The 24,475-nt window shown below is 36.9% G+C and overlaps 1 protein-coding gene and 1 long non-coding RNA gene across 8 annotated transcripts; one reads left to right on the top strand and one right to left on the bottom strand.

The window, feature by feature from the left end:
• Positions 1–1,376: 1,376 nt before the first annotated feature.
• Positions 1,377–18,757, bottom strand: PEX2 (peroxisomal biogenesis factor 2). 7 transcript variants are annotated; one of them, XM_054246475.2, is made up of 5 exons: positions 18,669–18,757; positions 7,257–7,327; positions 4,621–4,730; positions 2,815–2,906; positions 1,377–2,655 (listed from the first exon to the last, which is right to left on the bottom strand). In XM_054246475.2, the coding sequence occupies exon 5, from the start codon at positions 2,636–2,638 to the stop codon at positions 1,721–1,723; it is 918 nt and encodes a 305-aa protein (XP_054102450.1). In that variant the 5' UTR covers positions 2,639–2,655; positions 2,815–2,906; positions 4,621–4,730; positions 7,257–7,327; positions 18,669–18,757; the 3' UTR covers positions 1,377–1,720. The 7 variants fall into 7 exon arrangements, with proteins under 7 accessions (XP_054102450.1, XP_008981057.1, XP_035132468.2 ...); XM_008982809.5 differs by lacking the exon at positions 2,815–2,906 and having other exon boundaries at positions 4,587–4,730; XM_035276577.3 differs by lacking the exon at positions 2,815–2,906.
• Positions 18,758–18,849: 92 nt separating this feature from the next.
• LOC144579729 (uncharacterized) lies at positions 18,850–23,259 on the top strand. Its single transcript, XR_013527938.1, has 3 exons — positions 18,850–18,956; positions 19,882–20,017; positions 20,274–23,259. It is a non-coding gene; the product is annotated as an uncharacterized LOC144579729 (long non-coding RNA).
• The last annotated feature ends 1,216 nt before the right edge of the window (positions 23,260–24,475 follow it).

Raw genomic sequence — 24,475 nt, 5'->3', positions numbered from 1 at the left:
TCAAAGAGAACCATCTGAGCACCTACCTCCACACTGGGCCTGCAGTGTGCAGCTGGACTTGTCACCTAATTAAGTCAATACATGACTTTTCTTTTTGCAAAATCAGTCTGAATTGGGTTTATATTGTGGCAATTGAAAGAGTCCCAGGGGGGTAAGGCTGCAGTTAACGATGATCACCACTGCACTCCAACCTGGGAGAATGGGTGAGGCCCTTTCTCAAAAAAAAAAAAAAAAAAAAAAAAAAAAAAAAGATGTTTGTATATATTTTTATTTTACTTTTTAAAAAATAACTCAAACTCCTGGGCTCGGCCTCACTAAGTAGTGCTGGGATTACAGGCATGAGCCATTGAGCTCGGCCCTAAAATATTTTTGAAGAATATTTACGCATATGATAATATGCTATTTTTCAAAAATAACAAAACTACATATTCATTATAACAATTTTGTAAATAAGAAATGTACGTGGAACAAAGCCACAAATACAGCAAAATATAGTGATGATCTCTCTCAAAACATTGTGGGAAACTTGATTTTTTATTTTCTCCTCAATTGTTGATGTTTTCTACGGTAATGTTTTAAAATTACAGGAGGCAAAAAAATGTCAAACTCTTAATATGTAAAATACTCTTAACTCACACTACAAAACCACTTGGGTATCTTATACCAAAGTGAACCTAAATTAAACTTACAGTGATTCAATCACAGAACGTAAACTCCATGAAGGTAACTTCCTTTTTCCTGTTTAATTTACTGCTGTACCTCCAATGGCTACATCAGCATCTGGCACCTGAGTGCTTTTTCAATGAAAGGTGAAGAGAAAAATGAACTGGCAGTGTATTTCCACCATACTAGTAAGACGTTTATTACCTAAGAACTGTTTTTTTTTTTAGACATTCTAGTGTTTAAAACATGACATAATTCAATGGTCAAGCTAATAAATCTATACCATTTTAAGAGTCTGCATTCAGTTTTAAGTGAAAAAATGGAGAAAAGGAGTGAAGGATACAGAATTATCTTGATATGTACTGCTATATTATTATCATTCTAAAGACCTCTTTTGTTTCATAAATCTACTGAGAATGAAAGCTGTGAATTGAAGGCTAGAGAAAGAGAACTGTAAATAGGGCTGTTCATACTAGTTGCCCCCAGTAGTTCCCAGGACTCACTTCTAAGCTGCCTTAAGTAATTTTTACTTTCTGAATACAGGAAGCCAACTGTGGAGGAGTCAGACAGTTTAGGACTGACTCCTTAAAAACTGGCTTCAGAGAAAAGCATAATTACAACTGAGGCATCAGGTCTTAAGGTTTAAAACAACAGTCTTATGGTTGTCACATTATCATTATTATGTCATCTCTGAAAATAAATGCACATGCATCCCAGAGTCTCCAAAATCTTTATTTTTAGAGTCCAATCTCTTTTTAAGAAGTAGTAAAATGAAGGAGCATTGTTAGTAGTCACCTAACAAAAGCTGTCCATTATTCTTGACATTAGAAATTGAATGCAATGATTTAAGAAACATAATACATTAATATTTACATAATATATTTAGAATCACATGGTTTTCAGTGATTAGAATTTAGTCATGCCTGGAAAGAAGCAGAAGACAGTGGCTATGCAGCACATTCCTTATAAAGGATACATAAATGGTATACTTAGGATGACTAATATTAAGACTTTAAACAGTGCTTGTTTTTTCCCTCAGAGGAAGCAATTTTAGTTTCTAAAGAGCATTTACTTCTGACATCTCAATTCCTGATTTCAGTGGCTGCAGACTGTGTACTTCTGTGCCACACTTAGGACAAGTAAAGTACATGTCAAATAAGAAACTACTCTTAGCACAGAAATAACAGAAGATATGCTCACATCCTATGGTGTGAGGCAAGGTGGGCCACTCCCCACACAGAGAACATTCTTTGCCACTGGTGGCTAATACATTGTCACTATTAGGTGCACCAGTAAGAGGGATACACCATGAAGATAACTTGGCTTTCAACTTCTGGACATTGATAAGTGGTAAGAGAAAAATCAGAAATTCAGCAAAACCATGCCAGAGAAGTTCCCTATTCATGTATTCAAAGCCAACTTCACGTATGTTTTGAGGCATGCAAAACACAGAATGAATGCCTAGGAGACGTTCTGTCAAAGTTGCAAACTTTCCCCTCTGAAGGAAAATCAAAAAATTAATCAGCCCACCTAATTTCAAAAGTCCAACCACAAAATTCACACACTGCTTGACTTTCCCAAATGATGCTAAATGATGGTTTCGAAGCAAATCGTAGCATCGTTCTTCTAACCACCTCCCACCAATTGTACAAACAGCATACCAAATTTTTTGATTTTTACTAGGTGGCTGATATCGCAGGTTAGGGGAAAAATCATTTTTGTATTGAATATTCAAAACTGACTGTCCCACTGTGGCATTTTTGGAGTAGATGGTGAATCTCCACAAGAAAAGCCATAAGCATGCTTTCACCTCTGGTTCAAAGCGAGCTAATAGCCCAGGTTTAAATCCATGAAAGCACTGAGTAAACTGGGACCACACTAGCTGCTCCAGGGCCTTGTTTAGTTCAAGCGCATCCAACTGGCTTATTCTTAGCACTCTGTTTGTACTCTTCACATTCTCTTTTTTGGAAGTCATGTCTTCTCTGAAGGTCTCTAGGAAAAAATACAATCCAAGAACATTAGCAAAGAGTTAAAATCTTGTACGATCTCCATAAATTATGCCTGGAAACTGTAATACACAAATTACATAGGACACATAGGAGATGAGCCTTTCAGTAGTCTAAAATAGTACAGGGAATCATCACTTCTTACCTGAAACTTCTTTCTGTCTTGTCTCTCAGAGCCTTTCTTTTCTCCCCCTGCCTTTTTTTCTTCTTAATTTATTTTTCTTTTTTCTTGGCCCTCTTCATCAAAGAAATGATAATAAAACAACAGAACAAAACAAAACCTGTACTCTATTTCCACAAATATACTTCTAAGCAATACTCCTTGGTCAGATATTCTAGCAGGGAGATATTCAAATCCTGAAGCTAACAGAAAGGAGGCTGAATAATATGACTAATGAAGAGATATAGGAATGTAGTAAGTACAGCTACATAGAACATTGCAAATAGATGGTTAAGTCAAGACCTCAGTTTATTTTCCAGCACTTTTACTGATTTCAAAGGTATTATTTTTCAGTAAGCCATTTAATCTTTCTCAAATAAATTTTATATGTGTAAAGGAAGTTAGAAAAATAATGAATGATACGTGTTTATTATTCTAACACACTACTACAGAAAATAAATAGTACTAAATCTTAGCACGAAGCAACAAGAATGCAGAAAAATCATTATTCAGGTACTAAAAATGTATACATCATGCAGTACTCTAAGAAAACTGTGATATAAAATATATACCACAATAATTTCATAAATACATTAAGGAAACAAATTGGTGCTAAAGGGAAAAAATTTAACTGAAATACAAAAAGCTGATTAATGGTTACCTAGGTACAGCTTACTGCTTCAATACACACATATTATTATAAATACCTATTATGTGCAAGCTGATGTAATTTAAACACCCAGTTACTGCTATAGTCCAGGATACAGATCAGTTTGGATATTTTAAATATTATTAACTAACTGGAAAAAGTATAAGTGAGATCATACTTATAAGTGAGATCACACTTATATGCAGAATCTAAAAAAGTTAAACTCACAAAGACAGAGAGCAAAATGGTGGTGGTAGGGAGTGGAGGGGTGAGGGAAATGGGCGATGTTAGCCAAAGGATACAAATTTTCAGTTATAAGATGACTATGTTCTGGGGAACTCATGTCCACAATAGTGTAGTTAATAATGCTCTATTATTTCTTTGAAATTTGCCAATAGAAAATCTGAAGTGTCCTCATCACACACATACACACAGATGGTAAATAACTATGGCTGGTGATTGATTTGGTAATAAACTTGATTGTAGCAGTCACTTCACAATATATACAGATACGAAATCATTACATTGCACACTTTGAATATATACCATTATTTGTCAATTATACTTTAATAAAGCTGGGGGAAAAGAAACACAAAAAAATTAAAATGGGTTAGCACCACTCTGGGCTTGTTTATCATGTTTAGGCCTTTAAAAGGTCAATATGCTAACAGAAAGAACAGTTACAGAGGGAGACTGGATCCTGCCAGAGCTCACTGCCATGGTCTGGTCATGTATTCTTTGATAAGTCATTTCCTCTGACCTTGACCTATGCCTTGGTTTTTTCACTTATAAAACAAATGGCTAGAGACAAAATGACCTTCAAATTCCTTTCAAATCTATTCTATTATGATTTTTATTAAAAAGATGATACATGCAAATTATTAGAAGGTAAAAATAAACTTATATTTCTTGAAATTGGGAGTATCTTTGACAAGAGAAAATGTTTTCAAGAGCGAAGTTCTAAATTTACCCACGCATCCTAGAAGACTTAGTGGCAGAAGACTACATGTTTAACAAGTTTAAGTCCAGGAAACAAAAATGACCACTGATTAGGCTGTTTGGTTCTATTTTTCTCTCAACCCAGATATGTAACAGGAATGTTTCTCACCATAAATGCCAACCATCTTCTGGAGAGATCTCACCTTTTTCCCGTTCCTGCAACTCCCTCAAGACTGGACAGCCTATAGCTATGGCAATCGGAATTTCTGCTGCAAGTTCTTCTGTGAAATCCTTGCCTCATACTTGCCAGAAGCTACACACAAAAAAGAATAAAGTTAGAAAGATAGTTCCCTTTCCTCATTTGCAAATCAAATCCATTACCAAGGACTGTTGATACTTGCTCTAAAATTTTTCCTAACCCATCTGTCACTCCCTATTCCCTGCAAGCCTTTTCCTGAATACTGGCTGCTCTCCTCTCTTGTGGATTTCATCAAATTGGTCTGTCTTACCTTCTGCCTCCTTCAGTGCCTTCCCCACACTGCCGCTGTTCTAAAACACAAATCTCCCCAAACCCACTCCCAGCCTGCTTTCCTTCCTTACGCATCATATTCAGTCAAAAAGTACCCCCTTCTCTTGTTTACCATTAGACGTCACTGACTGTTCCCTTTGTGTGGAAGTCTGTTTCCATTCTTTAGCTGAAAACTCATATTAAGTTTTTAAGTACTGGCTCAGACATAACTTCCTTCTGACTCTCCAAATTTGGTTTGCTGCCCATCTAGTTGTTCCCCTGGCACTCTATTCTTTCTCTTTCTTGGCCTCTATGTACTGTACATAAACTACTTTAAAATTGTTTATTTCCTCCACTAGAGAATAAGTACTGTTGTAAAGTTTATTTGAGCCTCATCACGGTTGAATCATAACAACTATCCCAGTTCCTGGTACACAAAAGGCACTCTCTAAGCACTAGATAAATGGATAAATGAAAAGGATCAAAGTCTGCGATGTGTGAAGGATAGAAAATATAAATTCCCATTCATTACTCTTTAAAACTATGTCAAATTACCACATCCAGAATAGTGATTATTAATAACTTCACTAATTTCAACATGTTTATTGTGCATCTGTTATATATCTATTAATGAGAATTAGTGATATAATGATACAACAGACACTGTCTCAACCCTTGTGGAGCCTATAGTCTACTGCGAACGAGAGAGAAAAGTGAGGGTGTGCTATGTAAAATGAACAGGTGATTACAATCAGTGATATGCAAGGGAAAATTAGGGCACTATCTTTAAAACTATACATGAGAAGGTCAGAGAAGGCTTCCTGTGAGAGGCAATACCTAAGCAGCCACCTGAAGGATTAGCACATCAGCCTGGTAAAGGAGGTAAGAATGTTATTGCCAATGGTGGGAAGGGTAGGTACCAGACTAGATGTGTACAGATAAGGCTGGAAGGAAAGCAGAACACAGGTCCTAAAAGCCCTAGAAGCCAAACTGAGGAGGCTTTATTTTATGAAGGGTGATATGCAAACAAGTAGTAAGATTTACATTTTCTGGCCACCCAAAGCAAGAATAGATTAGAGGCTGAGAAAAAGACTGGAAGCATAGAGACTAGTTAACAGGTTGTTAGAATGATCTAGTGAGAAACTAATAATGGCCTAAATTAGAAAACTATCAAAGGTATCTTTGAAAGCAATAAGGTGGTAGAACTGACACTATCTAGAGAGAAATAAGCCAAGAAAACTGACTTAAGTAACTGAGTAATAGTGATCCAAGTCCCTGAAACAAGAAATACACGAGGCAATACAGGTTTGAACAGAAAGATAATAAATACATGCAATTTTAAAGATCTGGGGCTTCTGTGAGAAATGTAAATGGAAAAGTTTATATGAGTAAATATGAGAGAGAAAATATGGGTAGAATTTTAGAAGTCTGATGCCCCTCTGGTAAAACTAATCTATTTCAAATCTACTTGATCTAAGTAAGTGCTAAAATCAAGAAGGCAGTAATTTAAAACAAGATAGATCTTGTCTATTTGTAACACATTCAACTTTCTTTGTAACAATATAATCTTATTCTCAGAGTTTTTCACTGCTAACAGATATATATCTATGATGAAGATACATATATCTCTGGGCTTTTAATCCTTCTAAACTGGTCTTCAACATCACAGTTCTGTGGTCTCTGCTTCTCTAGTCTAAGGGTTTTCAAACTCGGGAGTTCATCAGCATCACATAAGAACACATACCTCAGACACTGCAGGTTAGGTTACAGACCTCTGCGACAAAGCAAATATCACAATAAAGTAAGTTACACAACTTTTTGATTTTCCAGTGCATATAAAACTTATATCTATACTATACTGCAGTCTATTAAGTGTGCCACAGCATTGTGCCTTAAAAACAATGTACGTATCTTGACTGTGGTTTTTTTTTTTTTTTTTTTTTGAGACAGAGTCTCATTCTGTTGCCTGGTGCCAGGCTGGAGTGCAGTGGCCTGATCTCGGCTCACTACAACCTCCACCTCCCAGGTTCAAGCAATTCTCTTGCCTCAGCCTCCTGAGTAGCTGGGACTACAGGCGCATGCCACCACACCCAGCTAATTTTTGTATTTTTAGTAGAGATGGGGTTTCACCATGTTGGCCAGGATGGTCTTGATCTCCTGACCTCGTGATCCTCCTGCCTCGGCCTCCCAAACTGCTGAGACTATAGGCACGAGCCACTGCGTTTGGCCAACAATGTACACATCTTAATTAAAAATCACTTAATCGTCAAAAAAGGCTAACCATCAGAGCCTTCAGTGAGTTAAAATCTTTTTGATAGTGGAGGGTCTTACCTTGATGTTGATGCCTGCTGACTGATCAGGGTGATGACTGCTGAAGACTGGGGTCATATCTGTGGCAATATCTTAAGACAACAACAAAGTTTGCGATAAGGATTGACTCCTCATTTCATGAAAGATTTCTCTGTAGCATGTGAAGCTTTCTCATAGCTTTTACCCATGGTAAAACTTCTTTTAAAATGGATTCAACAGTCTCAAACCCTGCCATTGCTTTATCAATTAAGTTTATGGGGTATTCTAAATCCTTTGCTGTCTTTTCAACAATGTTTACAGCATTTCCTCAGGTATAGACTCCAACTCAAGAAACTAATTTCTTTGCTTATCCATAAGAAGCAACTCACTGGATGCAGTGGCTCATGCCTATAATTTCAGCCCTTTGGGAGGCCAACGGAGAAATGCCGGGCAACATAGGGAGACACTGTCTTTATAAAAAATAAAAATAGCCAGGCATGCTGGCATGCACCTGTAGTCCTAGCTACTAAGAGGAGGCTGAGGCAGGAGGGTTGCTTGAGCCCAGGAGATTGAGAGGCTGCAGTGAGCTGACTGTGCTATTGTACACCAGCCTGAGTGACGGAGCAAGACCGTCATCTCAAAAAACAAGGTGGGGGAAAGCAACTCTTTATCCATTCAAGTTCTATTATGAGATTGTAGCAAATCAGTCACATCTTCGGGCTCCACTCTAATTCTAGTTATCTTTCTATTTCTACCACTTCTGCAGTTATTTCCTCCACTGAAGTCTTGAACCCCTCAAAGTCATCCACAAAGGTTAGAATCAACTTCTTACAAGCTACTGCTCATGTTGATATATTGACCCTTTCTCATGAATCATGTTCTTAATGGTACACAGAAAGGTGAATTCTTTCCAGAAGGTTTTCAATTTACTTTGCCCAGATCCATTAGAGAAACTGCTATTGGCAGCTATAGCCTTATGAAATGTAGTCCTTAAAAAATAAGATAAAAAAGTCAAAATTACTCCTTGATCCATAGGCTGTAGAATGGATGCTGTGATATCATGTATGAGAACATTAATTTCCTTGTACATCTTCATCTTCATCAGAGCTCCTGAGTGACTAAGGTGCATATAAATGAGCAGTAGCATTTTGATATATTTTTTTTAGCAGGTCTCAACTGTGTGCTTATTCAGTAAACCATGCTGTAAACAGATGTGCTGTCATCTCGGCTTTGTTTGTTTGCTTTTTTTTTTTTTTTTTTTTTTTTTCATTTATAAAGCACAGGCAGAGTAGGTATAGTGTACTACTTAAGGGTTTTCAAATTTTTAGAATGGAAATAAACATTGGCTTCAACTTAAAGTCACTAGCTACATCAGCCCCCAACAGGAAAGTCAGCCTGTCTTTTGTAGCCACATATTGGCTTCTATCTTGCTATCAAAGTGAAACATGGTATTTTCTTCCAATAGAAGGCTTTTGTGTACCTGGAAAATATATTGTCTAGTGTAGCCACCTTCATCAATTATTTAGCTAGCGCTTCTGGATAACTTGCTGCAGCTCCTATATCAGCATTTGCTGCTTTATCTTGCATGTTTATAAAAGTTGGTTATTTCCTTAAATCTTAGGAACCAACCTCTGCTAGCTTCCACCTTTTCCTCTGCAGCTTCCTCACCTCTCCGTCATAAAGAACTGAAGAGAGTTAGGAACTTGCTCTGGATTAGGCTTTGGCTTAAGGAAATTTTGTGGCTGGTTTGATTGTCTACCCAGACCACTATAACTTTTTCCATATCAGCAATAAGGCTGTTCACTTTCTTTAATTCATGTGTTCCCTGGAGTAGCACTTTTAATTTCCTTCAAGAACTTTTCCTTTGCATTCACAACTTGGCTGTTTGGTACAAAAGGTCTAGCTTTTGGCCTATCTTGGCTTCTGACATGGCTTCCTCATTAAGCTTTATCATTTCTAGATTTTGACTTAAAGTCAGAGATGTACAACCCTTCCTTTCGCTTGAACACTTAGAGGCCACTGTAGGATTATTTTAATTGGTCTAATTTTAACATTGTGTCTCAGGGAATAGGTAAGTCAAGAGAACAGGCAGAACACAGAATATTTACTAAATTCACCATCTTATACGGATACAATTATTGGTGCTCCAGAATATTTATTAAGTTTGCCATCTTATATGGATATAGTTTGTGGTCCTCAGAACAATTACAATAGTAATATCAAAGATCACTGGTCACAGGTCACCATTAAGAATGATAAAAAAAACTCTGAAATATTGCAAGAATTAGAATTGCCTAAATGTTAGACACAAAGTTGAGTACACGCTGTTGAAAAAAATTTGTGCAGATAGACTTGACTCAGGTTTGCTACAAACCTTTAATTTGTAAAAGCAATATCTTCAAACCAGAAGAAAGCACAGTAAAATATAAGGAGGTGTGAACTAGGCTATACCAAGTAGGTTTGTGTAAGTATACTCTATGATGTTTGCACAATGATGAAATCATGAAACTATGCATTTCGCAGAATGTACCCCCTTGATAAGCAATGCATAACTGCATCTCTTCCTCAGGTTCCTTAGTGATATTTGGTGAGAAAATGGTCAAAGGGAATGGTTTCTCAGAAGAATCATCTATTTCAAATCTCTTGTTTTTGGAGGAATCACACTTAAAAATATTCGGTAAAAACAGTAATTTTTAATGACTGCCAGAAAAGGAGACCTAAAATAGTCTTAAACCAATACAATATTTAACAATACTTATTATCAAAAAATTCTTTCTTATCCCTTCTGTTATAGTTTAACATTTCTTCCTTCCTTCTTTTTCTCCCCAGGCCTGGCCTCACTGTAGATTAGGAACAGCTGGGCTTGCTCCTCCGTACGTAAGGCTCTTTAACAGACCAAAAGACTATTACTAAACTGTTCTTCAGCCTTTGCTCCTCCAGATGAGTAATTTCTCTACTTTTTGTTTTAGGTTTTATTTTCCAACATTTTAGTCATTTTTCTGACTTCTTTTAGTTGTAAACATAGAACAGACACTGTCTATTACACATCATAGTTCATTAAAGTGGAATACTTCTCCCATGCTCTACATTCTTCTTTAGGCATCTGTGATAGAGTGGAAAAAGCAGATTTAAAATCAAACAGGCCTGAGCTCAAGTTCTAGTTCTGTTACTTGCTATGTGATCTTAAAAAAATTCATTAGCCTCGGATTCTTCTCCTAAAAGTAGGAAATAACAGCTACCTCACAAAGTTGTTGAGATTAAACCAGATAATGTTATGAAAGTGGTTTGGAAGCCACAAAGCTGTATTATTTATTGCATTATTGTTGCTTTGGCTAGGGATGGCCATGAAAAATAAAAGGCCCCAAACTAATTTTGGCAAATCTCATTTCAAAAGACTGAAACCTTCACTATTACTCATAGTAATGCCTCAATCAACCTGTATCAATTTTTTTTTCCATGAAATACTGACAAGATCAACAGAAATTGTGGCAGTTAAACCACAAACATGATGTCAACCTTATGTGTACACATGGAAGGGGCCAGGCCGGAGTTACCGCTTAACGTGCACCTTGTCTGAAAGGATGAAAGGATAAGACACAGTGGGGATTGAAAAAAGAGAGGGGTTCTCACATGACCTGCTCCCGTGATTATTTAGTCCCTATCAACATAGTTGTGCCTGTTATCTTGACGTAAAGAAACCTTTTGAGTGCACACTTTTAAAATTTGACCCTAGGGTGCTTTGCTGCACAGAACACGGTACAGGCAGTCAAAGACAAGCACCCAAACTTGTGTTCATCACCAGCATATTACATTCAGTTCTTCCTCATCTGCACTCCCACTCCACCCCTCCCTTTCTGGCAGGTACAGCCACGCTAGAATACTGTCTTTGGAGACGGGCAGCCAAGGAGTAGAAGAAAATGATGAAATCAAAATCATCAGAAGTTCAATTAGCCCAATTATGGAATCTTCTTCCCTCTACACAGCAGTACAGTAAGATTTGTTATAATAGGTATGAAGCACAAATGCCATAAATGACTTTAAATCACATAAAATTATTCCCAATATAGTGTAAGCAGTTTGTGTTTTAGCTAATTCTAATTCTCTGACAAATGGTTACTCAATGTAACCAATATAGACTGGACACATACCAAATACAAGGTATTCTCCTAGGTACCAGAGATTCAATCTAAATATTTAACTGTCAGCTTCCTTTTATTCAAGTATTTTTTAAAAAATAGGATGTTACTGTAATCAGGACTGGCCATTGATCTCTGAAGAGGAGAATGAATCCTAAAAGATAAAAAAATTATAAAGGATCACAAAACCTCCCAGGTAGAAAAGAGGAAAATGGTATGTGAGGCAAGGGAACAGGCTGTGTAAAAGCCTAGAAATGTGCAAGCTCCTGGCCACAGCCTAGTTGGGACATACAGAGATGGGTTGCAGTATGAGCTGCATCCTTGGTTATTTAACCCACGTCAAAGTGGCAGCATCCGTTATCTGGAAGCAAACAGACAAGTCATCTGCTATAACCAGAGCAGGACGGCAGGAGAAACTGGTTGAAGTGTCAACCTAGCCACACTGGACAAAGAACCTGTGTAAGGAAATTGTATTGATTCTGTAGGCATGAATAATCATTGAAGAGAAGAAACATAATGGGATATAAATTTCAGAAGATTAATCTGATGGCAGAGTTCAATAAAACTGAAGAAAAGAAAAACTGCCATTCTGGGAGACCAGATTTATAGGATTCCTGCAACAATTCAGGGGCCTATGATGCTAACAACTTACTGGAAAAGTCAAAGTAATTTAACTTACTTAAGAACCATGGAAATCAAGAGTAAGATTATAGTATCCTTTCACATTTTGGGGTCAAAAATTCCCAGTGCTTTCAGTAAACTAGTACTTGCCTGACTTCTGTTACATGGATTGCCAATACCCATGCCCAACCACTGGCAAGTCTATTTTGACTTTACTTTCAAGAATTTTAGTAAGCTTTAACAATTTCTATATAATTGGTTATTGTTATTGTAGAACAGTATTTAGTTTTATAAATGTTAGCTCAAACTTGAATATTTTAAAAAAATTACAAGCTAAGTCCTTTTATTAAAAAGTTGGAATTGCTTTGAATTGAAACAACCAGCATTAAATTTAATAAACTGATTTTTCCAAAATGCCAAAACAAACAATGCTTTTTCCTATTCTTCCTTTTCATACACAGTCTTACCAGCCACCCAATCCTTCAACTCTCGAACTATACTACCTTTAAGATTCCAAAATGCTAACCCAGGGGAGGAGAGAGCTACATTTATTGGCTATGCAAAGAGATATATAAAAATATGTAAATAAATTATAATTGGCAGTAAATAATCTTAGTGTTTAGTGAAGTATTCTACTGTGTTAAGGATATGTGAAAAAGATGCTTAAGGCAAAATCAAGACCAGATAAAAAGTACAGCATCTACTAGGGTTAGTGTGATTAACTTGTCACATAAATATGTATAAGACAAAATGATCTAGTACTAAAAACTATTAAAAGGGCCTCCTGCTGACATTTTATCACTAAACATGTCACAGTGCTTTTCTTTCACAGAAAAAAACAACTAAAAATTCATTTACTAAGAGCAGCAATATATAACTTTATCCCTTAAATAACTTATGCTTTCCTTTTGTTTTTCATACCCCACAATAAAAACTTTGCAATCTATATCATTTTCCAAAACCAAAACAAATGACTGTGTCTCATTGAGGTGAGGAAGAAGGAATTTTTCAGGATGTATTTTATAGTTTTATTGAGTATAGTACAAATTATGAATGAATATATTTTCTTTAAAAACATGTTATTGACAGAAATCTATCAATAATAATGTGGGTATTGTCAAGGGCATGTCAATATTAATGTAATTATGATTAAGGGGATAACATGGATTTTTGCTATAATACCAAGTAACATCTCCTACATCGCTGCTATCAATATACACATTATTATTGACCTGTTCCAAGACTCTCAGTATTAGATGTATTACCATTAGGCATATTTGTCAATGCATACTGCCTACAAAAATTCTGCATTTAAATTTACAGTCCTGTAAACTTTGTCAGCAGAAACATGTGACTCTCAAGTAATCTCTATGGTGTCATACCCACTCATGCACCCCCTGCCAGGCTATTCTTTTCCATCTCCACAATAATGAACTAAGTTTTAGAATGAAAATGTCACTGCCACACTATCTTAAAATGTTCTAGCAATCAAAGTGGATGAGCCCACGTTCATTGTTTTCTCTTTTTGAAAATGTTAAACTAGCATTTCATATTACGAGGTTATATGAATAAAATTCTATGACTAGACATCTTAAGTTTTGAACCTATAGCTTACTATTTTATTTCCTTTGTGTAGTCAGATAGATTTACTGTCCATTGTATTGGAATCAATACTAATAAATGGGACATGCATCAAAGAGGGATTTAACAGGACACCGATTCCCAGAACACATTTCAAACATAGGCAAAAGAAAGAAGGATATGGCTGAAACCCATTAGAACACTGTGACCTCTGGCACTGTGAACAGGCCTAACAACTGTAAGTTCAAATCCCATTTCTGATACAGACTTGCTAAGGGCCTTGTCACTACTTTCTTGTTCCTCTATTTCATCATACATAAACTAAGTTTTAATAGTTTATAGACATTCGATATTATAAATCCCAGTTGTGCTCATTTGGATATGGCAAAAATATGTGAATTTTAAAACTGTGTTATGTCCAATAGACCTCTAAGTTACTTTTAACTTCAATGAATACTGCCTCATCAAAATCTAAATATAATTTTTCTTTTTGAAGTGGTCGTGGGTACATGACAACACATTTCTAAAATGTATCTGAAAGATAAACTTCAAAGTCACAAATATTTCTCAAAAATACGGACAATGGTACGTAACCTGCCCTAGAAGAGGGGAAAAAACCCTTTTTTTTGTCCCATTTGGAGAGAGAAGAGGGAACTCAATAGAACTCAAAACTATAGTTAGCCTTAAACAATCAATGGAGTGCTTTACTTATCCCACATACAATATATTTATTCAAGTATCTAAAACTAGCATAAAATACTTTTTTAAAACCTTAGAAAAGAATTTCCAATACTTGGGCCTGCCTTTATATTTTTAAGATAACAGCATGGCACTTATATTTTTTTCTTTCAGAAACCGGATACTTCTGAGTCTAAGAGAGAATGCTTATTGTGAAAATAAAGAACAGATGTTGGAGCAAATAATGGAGAAAGCAGAGTTAAACTGCCTCGGATTAACTCTGTATTCTAGCCCAAGTTCACTAACAGATTGTGTGACTCTAGGTAAGTCATTTTACTACACTATACTCTTCATTGGTTTAAAAAAAAAGGGCAACTGTAAGAAGTTTACCTACTTATCTGGAATCTTTATAGAAACTGTTTTAGGAAATATTGGAAAGGAAAGGAGAAAAAAAAATAAAAGAACAGCTATTTACAATTGCAAAAGAGTAATATAGAACATAAGAAAAGTAGAGAAATCAGAGCAGGACAAGGGAGACAGAGACAGTATTCATGGAGAGTTACAGTGAAACACTAAGGAAGATAATCCCAAGGAACTTGTTAATTTACCAGATAAAAAACACAGATCATTTACCAGTTACTGAGCGCTAACAAGTGACTCCTATAGCTAATTACCAGAAACAAATTTAAACATTAAATCATTTAATCTTTATAATACTAATAAAGAGGTTCTGTTATTTCTGTTCTAAAACAAGAAAACTGAGGCGCAGAGATTAGCTAATTTGGGTAAAATCCCAGGACCAGAGTTGGCAGAACCAGCTCTACAAAAGTTTCCTATACTGACAATGTGGTGATGGGCCTAAAAGTTAAATATGAACACTTTAGGATGCTACCACAGGTCACACATTCGGCTATCTTAAAGAGGTCATGTACTAAGAGTATAGGCATAAATGATGGGAAAAATGCTACTGCAAGGATGAACAAACAAGACACACATGAAATGTATGAGCAGCTAGATCTTTAAATATTGTATAAATTTTAAAATGGGCTTTAGAATCTAATTGCTTAAGAATTCTAAATGACTTGAAAATCACTGAAACACATATTTAATTGAACATTTTATGGTATAAGAGAATGCAGAAATATCCCTACAGGAACAAAGAGCCATTATAAATGGAATAGGAGGAACTACCATGTGATATATATTATGTGCAAGGCACTATAAATTTTCTTTACATTCTTTATCTCATTTAATCATCACAACACAGTAAATACAGTATTATCATCTCCATTGTAAAAAGACAAAAATTAAGGCTTGAGAAGATTAACAACCCAACTAAAGTCAAGCTGGCAATTAGTAAATTTATAGTAAACACTAGGAAAACTGCAGAATACACAAAATATACTTAATAGAACAGATATTTGCTAAGCTTGGATCAAATTTAATCCCATAGAACTCAAAGGAAATCTTTTTCCCCCTTAAGATCATTCAAAAGACCAGACTGCCAGTCAAGCTGTCATGACCACAGATGGGGAAAGAAATTAAAGGAATGTGGTAAAGTTTTCCTTATCGCTTTGGATGTATCTTATCATATTCCCTCTTGCTGCCTCTATACATGTGGTCAAAGAACCATTCAAAGGGACTGTCAAATCTGAACAAAGGGAATATATGAGTGAAAAACCCAAGGTGTGAACATTAACTATTTTGAAAACATATATGCAAGTTAGAGGCAATGCCAACTCATTCATCTAACACTAAACTACAGTGGGCTGAGGTGGGCGGATTGCCTGAGGTCAGGAGTCCAAGATCAGCCTGGCCAACATGGTGAAACCCCAGCTCTACTAGAAATACAAAAATTAGCTGGGCGTGGTGGCAGGCACCTGTAATTCCAGCTACTTGGGAGGCTGAAGCAGGAGAATTGCTTGTATTTGGGAGGCGGAAGCTGCAGTGAGCTGAGACTGTGGCACTGCACTCTAGCCTGGGCAACAGAGGGAGACTCGGTCTCAAAAAAAAAAAGAAAGACAGTAGTTAGGCATAACCAAAATATAATCTGAAGTTCTTGGTTTTTATTAGTGAGAAGAAAGAAAATATAACTTGGATGGAATTTTATCTCATCTTATTGGCAGGCAGTAAGAAGGGAGATCTTTGATAAAAAGAAAATGTATTAGAGTAAGAAGCAACATAGAACAGGGTATTTTTGGTATTTTTATTGTATAGATGGGAATATGTTAGGGAGAAGATTAATATCACACACAGGGAAGGGCAGAGGAAACTAGACATCCCTTCCTTGCCTCCATTTCCATGTAAAGAAACCACAGGGCGAGGTTTAAAAGAGCAGGATTACAGACATAGGGCAAATGGGGCAATTTACGGCTTTTCTCCTGAGGTTTCTTATACATTCCACAGGAATGGAAAAGGAACACCAAGTATTTACAGACTGCTATCATTTCACAGAAAAGAGAGACAGAGAACATCCAATTTGCTTCTAGGATGTCCAACTCAGATCATCAAAAGAGCAAAAAATGAAGTAATTTAAGAGAGAACTTCTGGCCAGATATAAAGACTGTGCTTATTCACACATTTTCCTTGTGCTATAGTAATGTGAACACGTGGATGGTGTGCAAGAGGGAAAGAAACTTTACAGTTACTTGATATTGTGAGAAAAACATGGAGTCAGGACCAAGAACTTCACTACTGATGTGATGATGAGCAAGCCTGCTAATATTTTTAATGTTTAGCTACCAAACATGTAAAATTAAAAATACTTCTCTTCATTACGGCAAAAATCATTATGTGCAAGAAATATAAGCAAAGCTTTTATGGCTAAAAGAAGAAGGTATAATAAAGAGAAAATAATAAATTCTGATTCTGATCATAAATTTAAAAAGTCAAATTTCAAATTTGTTTTTATAAAATAAATTGAAACAGAATAGGGACATATTTGTAGCTTTTAGAAATAAATTAGCTGAGAATATATTATTTTTAAAAACTGTAATAAATAAATGCACACTGAATACAAATCAATAACTATCGTTAAAAAACAAAATTTTAATGCTAGAAGAAAAGGCAGATCATCTCGTTTAAGACATAAATGTAAAATTCTTAACAAAAACCCTGTTATTCAAGCAGAACACATAAACAGCTGCTCTTGTTAAAATAAGCCTGAGGGTGGGCTTGCTTTGTCTCTCCTTGCATGGCTCCAGAAACTTTCTACAGGAGTTCTCCTATGGAAGTTTTAAAACCACAGACTGAGTACTACCACTAATTTCTAAAAAATGAGAATATGGTCAAGAGGTAAAGTTCTTCAAAGGCAACCAGAGTCAGGACTAGAACCCAACCCTCTTGATTTAATCTAATATTCTTTAGTCTAATAGTCCAGTATTTGCTCTATGAGTTACTTCTATTTTTTTTTAAGAAGAAAATATGAAGTTCCTTTTTTTTTTTTTGACTTTGTAAATACTTCTTTCAAATCTCCTTCTGGCTCAAGATCACTCAACTGTAATCTTTCTGTAAACAAGTAAATATAAGTGAGATCAAATAAGTTTAAAAAAAGTCAGTCACCCCAAGTTCATTCTGTTCAGGATTAAGTAAAGGTAACATTTGTAGGGGAAGGTGTTCAGACTACAAGCTGTGGTGCTGAGAGAGCCCCCAGTATCCTTGTAATTGCCTGAAAACTTCAAGATAAAATATTTCCAAGGGGCATCATGGAAGTTTAACAGAATGTGTTAGACTTGGACGTTCAACAGCTTGTTCATTTTGTCAAAAGCCCTTTGACTGAATGTGGGAAATTTGTAAAACGGAACCTCAATAAATAAATAAATAACGATTTTTAATTTAAGAACCCAGAAAAAAATGTTCACGATTCTCATTCGGATTCCTTATCAAAAGTCAGTGTGAAATATAACTAATTTATCGCAAGCAATTTTATCAGAAACTGTTCATTATCTCTTCCTTCATTAAAAAAAAAACTGCTTTTACGTGCGCTTTCAACAATGTTAGAAACATAAGCATACTCAATTTTTTTGTACCACATATAACACTTTACATGAACCTTCAGATATTAAGTAATGCTTGGATGCTGAATTCTTTATAAAGCCGTTTATAAGAGGTAAATATCTTCACGACCGCCAAGTGGGAGAAAAATATTTCGAAGTTCGTCTCTTAAGTCACTACGTGGAATGCAAAGGAACTCGATTGCAGCAATGTGTGTGTTTATTTTTAATGGCGCGATCCTAAAAACATCTTCAGGAGTTTAGGTTTGCTTCACTGCCTTTTTCTAAATTCAGAGGCTTTGATTTACCTCTTCCAGGAAGACAGGAAGCCAATAAACAGGGAAAAAAGCAAAGGGCGACAATTACAAGGTCGTGAAACCCCACGGCCTCCCAGCTGAAAACAAGACCTCGGGTTTGCACTACGGCTCTCCAGGGCAGACACTGACCTTAGGAGTCTGCGAAACGCCCACGCTCCACGTAACTTTCTCTGAAACATTCTCTGGAATGCTTGTCTTTTCCTAGCCGAATCCGGATTACCAAGGCTTCCGGAACTCGCGGGCTTCCGGAGCGACGCAGGAGCCGGAAGTAGCTAAAAAAAAAATAAAAAGTTACACCAACTAGAACTGCGCTTTAGCGCTGCGGAAGGCCAGAGATGGCCAAACAATCCCGAACGCAGACAAGCCGAAGAGCCGAAGGGCCGAGAAGCCGAGGCGAACACCCGTGCTCGATGATTGGTCGGTTGCCAGGAGGAAATCTGTCTCTGATTGGCAGGAGAGTCACGAACCGGTCAGGCCCGGGTCAGGGGCCGCAAGTGAAGAGGCTACAAGTGTCAAGGGGCCTAGGGGAAGCCGGGGCTTGTGAGGGCAGGGTTTTCTCGGCCTGCGGCCGCCGCCACGAGCCTCCGGCAAGCGCCGCCGAGTGGCGGCCAGAAGCCTCCGCACCTCTGGGGTTCCTTATTCGCTGTAGGAGGAGGACCGGCTGAGGGATGGCCTGATTGGGAGGGAGCCCTCGGAGAGGTGGCTTCGTTGGGCCTGGGGCAGTTGCGCGGCTCTTGGAGACCTCCCGGTCCTAAGGGCCTGTGTGCACAGGGAGGGTAGCTTGTTGATTTCTGCAGGCTCAGGAAGGCAGGTGGCTGGCCCGTCAGTTATCTGCCCTGCAAAGCGCTCCCTGGAGACCCTGTAGAGCAGACCGGACGCGCTCTTGCCTTCCGAGCAGCCCGCGCCTGGCCTCAGGTTTCCCGCCCCCAGAGGCCCTCAGATCTCCCCGGTAACACTTAGGAACTTGAGCAGCCAGGTCTCTGACCCCTGGGAAATGGAGGGAGAGTTTCTGGAAGTGGGGTCTGAGGGAAGAGTGCTCACCAGGCAGTAACGTGTAGTCGGCGTTGAGGATCGCCACTGCCTTCTAGTTCTGAGGTATGGATGGCAGCGTCTCTGGAGAGTTCTAAGGTTTGGATGAACGCAGGCTCTTCAGGATTCCAGCACAGAGTAGGGTTTAAGACCTTCCTAGTTCTTGCCCCCAGACTCGACTCCCTGTCCCTCCAAGGAGCGCTCAACTTCTACAGAAGCTCTGTTAGACATTCGAGGGAGAGCTTATCCTGTAGAAACAATGTTATTAGAAAGGTTTTTTTCTTGTTTTTTTTTGCTTGTATTTTTATTTCAGACACTACCCGTGGAGCAGCAGGCTTGCTAAACTCATCCTATGAAATATTATGGCCAGATGAAATAAACTTTATTAATGAACTCTAATGCTGTGCAAATTGTGCAACAATGGTACAAACGAGATAAGAGTAAAAGCTGTAAGTTGATAGGGTTTGGGAGTGGATTTTCTAGAGCTACAGCTGTCCTATATAGCAGTCACTGGCCACCTAAAAAGTGGCTAGTCTGAACTGAGTTCTGCTCTAACTGTAGAACATGCACCAGATTTCTAAAGCATGGTCTGAAAAGAAAAAAAGTGTAAAACATTTCATTAATTTTATACTGATTACATGTCAAAATGAGAATGTTTTGGAAAATTTTAAATTATATATGTGGTTTTCATTATATTCCTTATAGATACTGCAGTTCTAGAAAGTAAGAAAATCTCGTTGAAGAAGAGTACACCTTTCCTTTAGCAATTGTGAAGAAAAGCAACCACGCTGTACCTCTCAGGGAGCCTACAGATGTACTGTGCTTCACTTAATTTTTCAGGCGGGGGGAATGCACACAAAGACTTCACATAAACGACATTTTCAGAAAACAAGATCTGGTTCATAGAGCCTTATGTAGGTCATGTGAACATCACACAGTATCGAATGAAAATAATACAGGTATCAAGAAACTTGAAACATGTTTAATGAATCTCAAGAATGTGGGGAAATGTATAACACTTAAAATTCTGTTAAAAATGTTTAAAATCAATTCTAGATTTTAATGTTTAACCTGTAGATACGGTATACCTTGTTAGTTTTCCCATGAGCTAGTGAGCTGAGGTTCCAGGGAAGCTTTATTTGCAGTTTCTTATACTTTAGAGATATATTTATTTTTCATTCATGTATTTAACAAAAGCTTGTTGAGGCCCGGGAGTTTTGCTAGGTAGTGTTGATAAAAATGTGAAGACAGAAAACAGACATGGCTCTTATTCTCTGAGGACTAATTCATATTAATTCAGAGACATTGAATAAGTAAATAATAACCGCAGCATAGAATATTTTGCTTCTTAGTAAGTGCTTACCTCTGTAAATGCAAAACATGAGTTATTTTAAACCTAGAATTTATATATTCCTAGTGACACGTTAAGAGTCTTTATTAGTGGCCCAGAGCGGTGGCTCATGCCTATAATCCCAGCACTTTGGGAGGCTGAAGTGGGCAGATCAGGAGGTCAGGAAATCGAGACCATCCTGGCCAACATGGTGAAACTCCATCTCTACTGAAAAATAAAAAACAAAAAACAAAAATTAGCTGGGCATGGTGGTGGGTACCTGTAATCCTAGCTACTGAGGAGGCTGAGGCAGAAGAATTGCTTGAACCCGGGAGGCAGAGGTTGCCGTGAGCCGAGATCACACTGCTGCACTTCTGCCTGGTAACAGAGCAAGACTCCATCTCAAAAAAAAAAAAAAAAAAAAAAAAGTCTTTATAATATAACTTGGCTGTGGACTTTAAAAAATTGGGGAAAAAAAAATCAAAGTTAATTTGTTCATTAACTATGAGAAGCTAAAGAAGAAATATTTAAATTGAATCTTTTTATCTTTAAATACATAGAAAATATGAAAATATTTTATAATATATCCTCTTTAGCCTTTTAGCAACTTTTAGATTCTAATAATTTAATAATGGAAATGTAAATAAGACATTGCTTCATGCCCCAATTAGTTTTAAAATGCTGACTTTAAGAAGTTAAATTTATTTTAGAATATTACATAATTTGTAAATCAATGTTTGAATCTTTTAGGAAAAAGTTAGGCATAGATCTTATATTAGTTGACTATTAATACTATTTCTGTAACCAAGTTAGAAGCTCAAAACACCACCAATATATTACCTTACAGTTCTGTAGGTCAGAAGTCCAACATGGTTCTCAAAGGCCTAGAATCAAGGTGTCCAAAGGCCTGTGTTCCTTTCTAGAGGGTTAAAGGAAGAATCTGAATTTTTGCTTATTCAGCTTGTTGAACAAATTCTGTCCCTTGCTGTTGCAGCTGTTGTTCTGTTTCTTTGCTGACTGTCAGCTGAGAGCTGTTTCCAGCTTTTCTAGAGGGCACTCATAGTCCTTGGTTATGGCCATCTTCATCTTCAAAGCCAGTGTCAGTGGATTGAGATCCTTTCATCCTTCTAAACATTTCCTTCCTCTTCTTCCGTTGTTGTACCTTTCCAATTACAGCCTTTTAAGAATCCATTGATTAGACTGAAACTCCCTCTCTCAAGGTTCATAACTTTAATTACATCTTCTATTCCCTTTTGCCATAATAATGTAACATATTCACAGGTTACAGGGATTGGGGAATGGATATATTTAGGAGCCATTATTGTTCCTACCTTAGATCTCAATTGGGGCCATGCAGTATATCCACTATTTCATACCACTATTCTCAATACTTTATGTTAGAATAATGATATTGATAATAGGTGAATTTTATTGGTTATGTAATATGCTTAAGGTACTTTTCTGAGCCCTTTTACTGAATTCACTCGTTTAATCCTCAGAACTACCCTAGGAAGCAAACACTGTTATTATTCCTGCTTACAGATAAGGAAACAGGTACTGAGAGCTGAAGTAACTTGTCAAATTTCTTACAGCTATTAAATGGCGAAATGGTGATTTGAACCTAGGCAGTCTGGTTCCAGAGCTTGTGCATGCTCTGAACCTCAACATAGTAAAGATAATTTCTACGTGTCTGTATTTAACTAAACATGTGTTGATCGTGGCTGTTAGTTCAGGTTCTGACATCACATTGTGGATTCAAATTCCACCTACTCATTACTGCATGACTCATTACTTAACCTCTCTGTGACTTAACAATAAACTAAACTGAACCAAATAATACTTGAAAATTAAACAAATACTATATGTAAGGTACTTAGTACACTGCCTCTACATACAGTCTTCGATTTCATAATGATAGGGATGTGTTTTGAGAAGTGTGTCATTAGATTATTTTGTTGTGTGAACATCATAGAGTATACTTAAACAAACCTAGATGGTGTAGTCTACTATATACCTGGGCTATGCTGGATAACTTTTTGCTCCTATGCTACAAACCTGCACAGCATGTTACTGTACTGAGTACTATGGTAAGTATTTGTGTATGTAAACATGTCTAAACATAAAAAAAGTACAGTAAAAATAATAGTAGTATCTTATGGGACCACTGTTGTATATGTGGGCTGTCATTGACTGAAACATTATTATGCACTGCAAGCAATTGCTAGCTATAATTAATGATGACAATTCAACTTTTACAAACAATATTTATTGTATTTATTGTAAGAAGAAATGTCTCCTTTAGATATCATTTTCTTCTTGTGAAACAAAAAACTGAAAATTAAAATTTTAACTTTAATACACTACAGTGCTATCTTTTTTCTCAGACTGATTTCTCATCACTCCAGTCTAGCATCTATCTTTCTAACCATGGTACTTTCAGTGTTAATTGATCGTGCATTCTAAACGCTTTGTCCGGATTCTAGTATCTGCAGGCTAATGTTCAACTCTCTAGAAGGACACCAGGACTTTTCACACATTCCAGAGACTCTCTCTTGCCAATCCTTTGCTGGATATTTATACAGCCATCAATTCTAACTTCTCACTGTTCTCATTTGCTATTATTCTTTGAGGGAGACCCATGTGTGTGGAGGAGATTGTTGGGGTATGGACAATGACATATCCTGGGTCCCTGTCCATAATGCCTGCTAATACCACTCCAAATTCACTCTCTCTCCTAATAATCTTTCCTACAGTTGCCTTAATTCAAACTCTCATTATCCCTGCACTTTAAGTGTTCTCTTAACAAATTGGTGGCTTCCAGCCTCACTGCCCTTCAGGCTCACTGTCCTCTTTGCTTGCTGGAATGATCTCTACAAAACTCTATGTGTCACTCTCCTTCTTCAAACCATTTGGTGTCCCCTCTGCCAGTTACTACAAATATTCCTCTTTTTTTTCTGTGCCTCTTGGCACCAGCTACATGCTTCTACTGTAACTCATAAGGTATCCCACAGTTGTTCATTTAAATAATTGTCTTCCCTTCTAAATCAGGAACTCATTGAGAATAGGGCCATAAGAGATGATTTTGTTTGAATGAATTTATATTATTTCATGATAATATAAATTATTGTATTATTGTGTCATCTGTCTTATGTCACTAATCTGTGAATTCTTTAAGGGGGGACTCATTGTTTTATTCATTTCTCTTTTTCCTCTATTCCTGTGGCATAGGAGGTACTTAGTAAATAATTGGTCAATGAATGATTTGGGAAAAAATAATCCAGAATATATACAATTTTTTAGCCTGCTTAAATCAAAATAAATATGTAAAACAAGTTTGGGGAATATATATGGTTTCATTATGATTATTATATACAATTCAGTTATGATTTTAGAAGCAGCACAACTCAAGTACTCTGGAGCCGGAGTGCCTGAGTTTGAATTCTGGCTCTGCCACTTGCAAACTTGGGGGAGTTTGCTTGGGAAAGCTCATCAATATTGTGTCTGTTCTTTGTCTGTAGAAGAAGGATGATAATAGTAACTGTCTCTTAAGTTAATACAACTAAATGAGTAATATTTA

This window comes from Callithrix jacchus, chromosome 16 (assembly GCF_049354715.1).
Source record: "Callithrix jacchus isolate 240 chromosome 16, calJac240_pri, whole genome shotgun sequence".
NCBI lineage: Eukaryota > Metazoa > Chordata > Mammalia > Primates > Cebidae > Callithrix > Callithrix jacchus.
The sequence above is the reverse complement of the archived record's forward strand: the minus strand, read 5'-3'. Positions and strand labels throughout refer to the sequence as shown.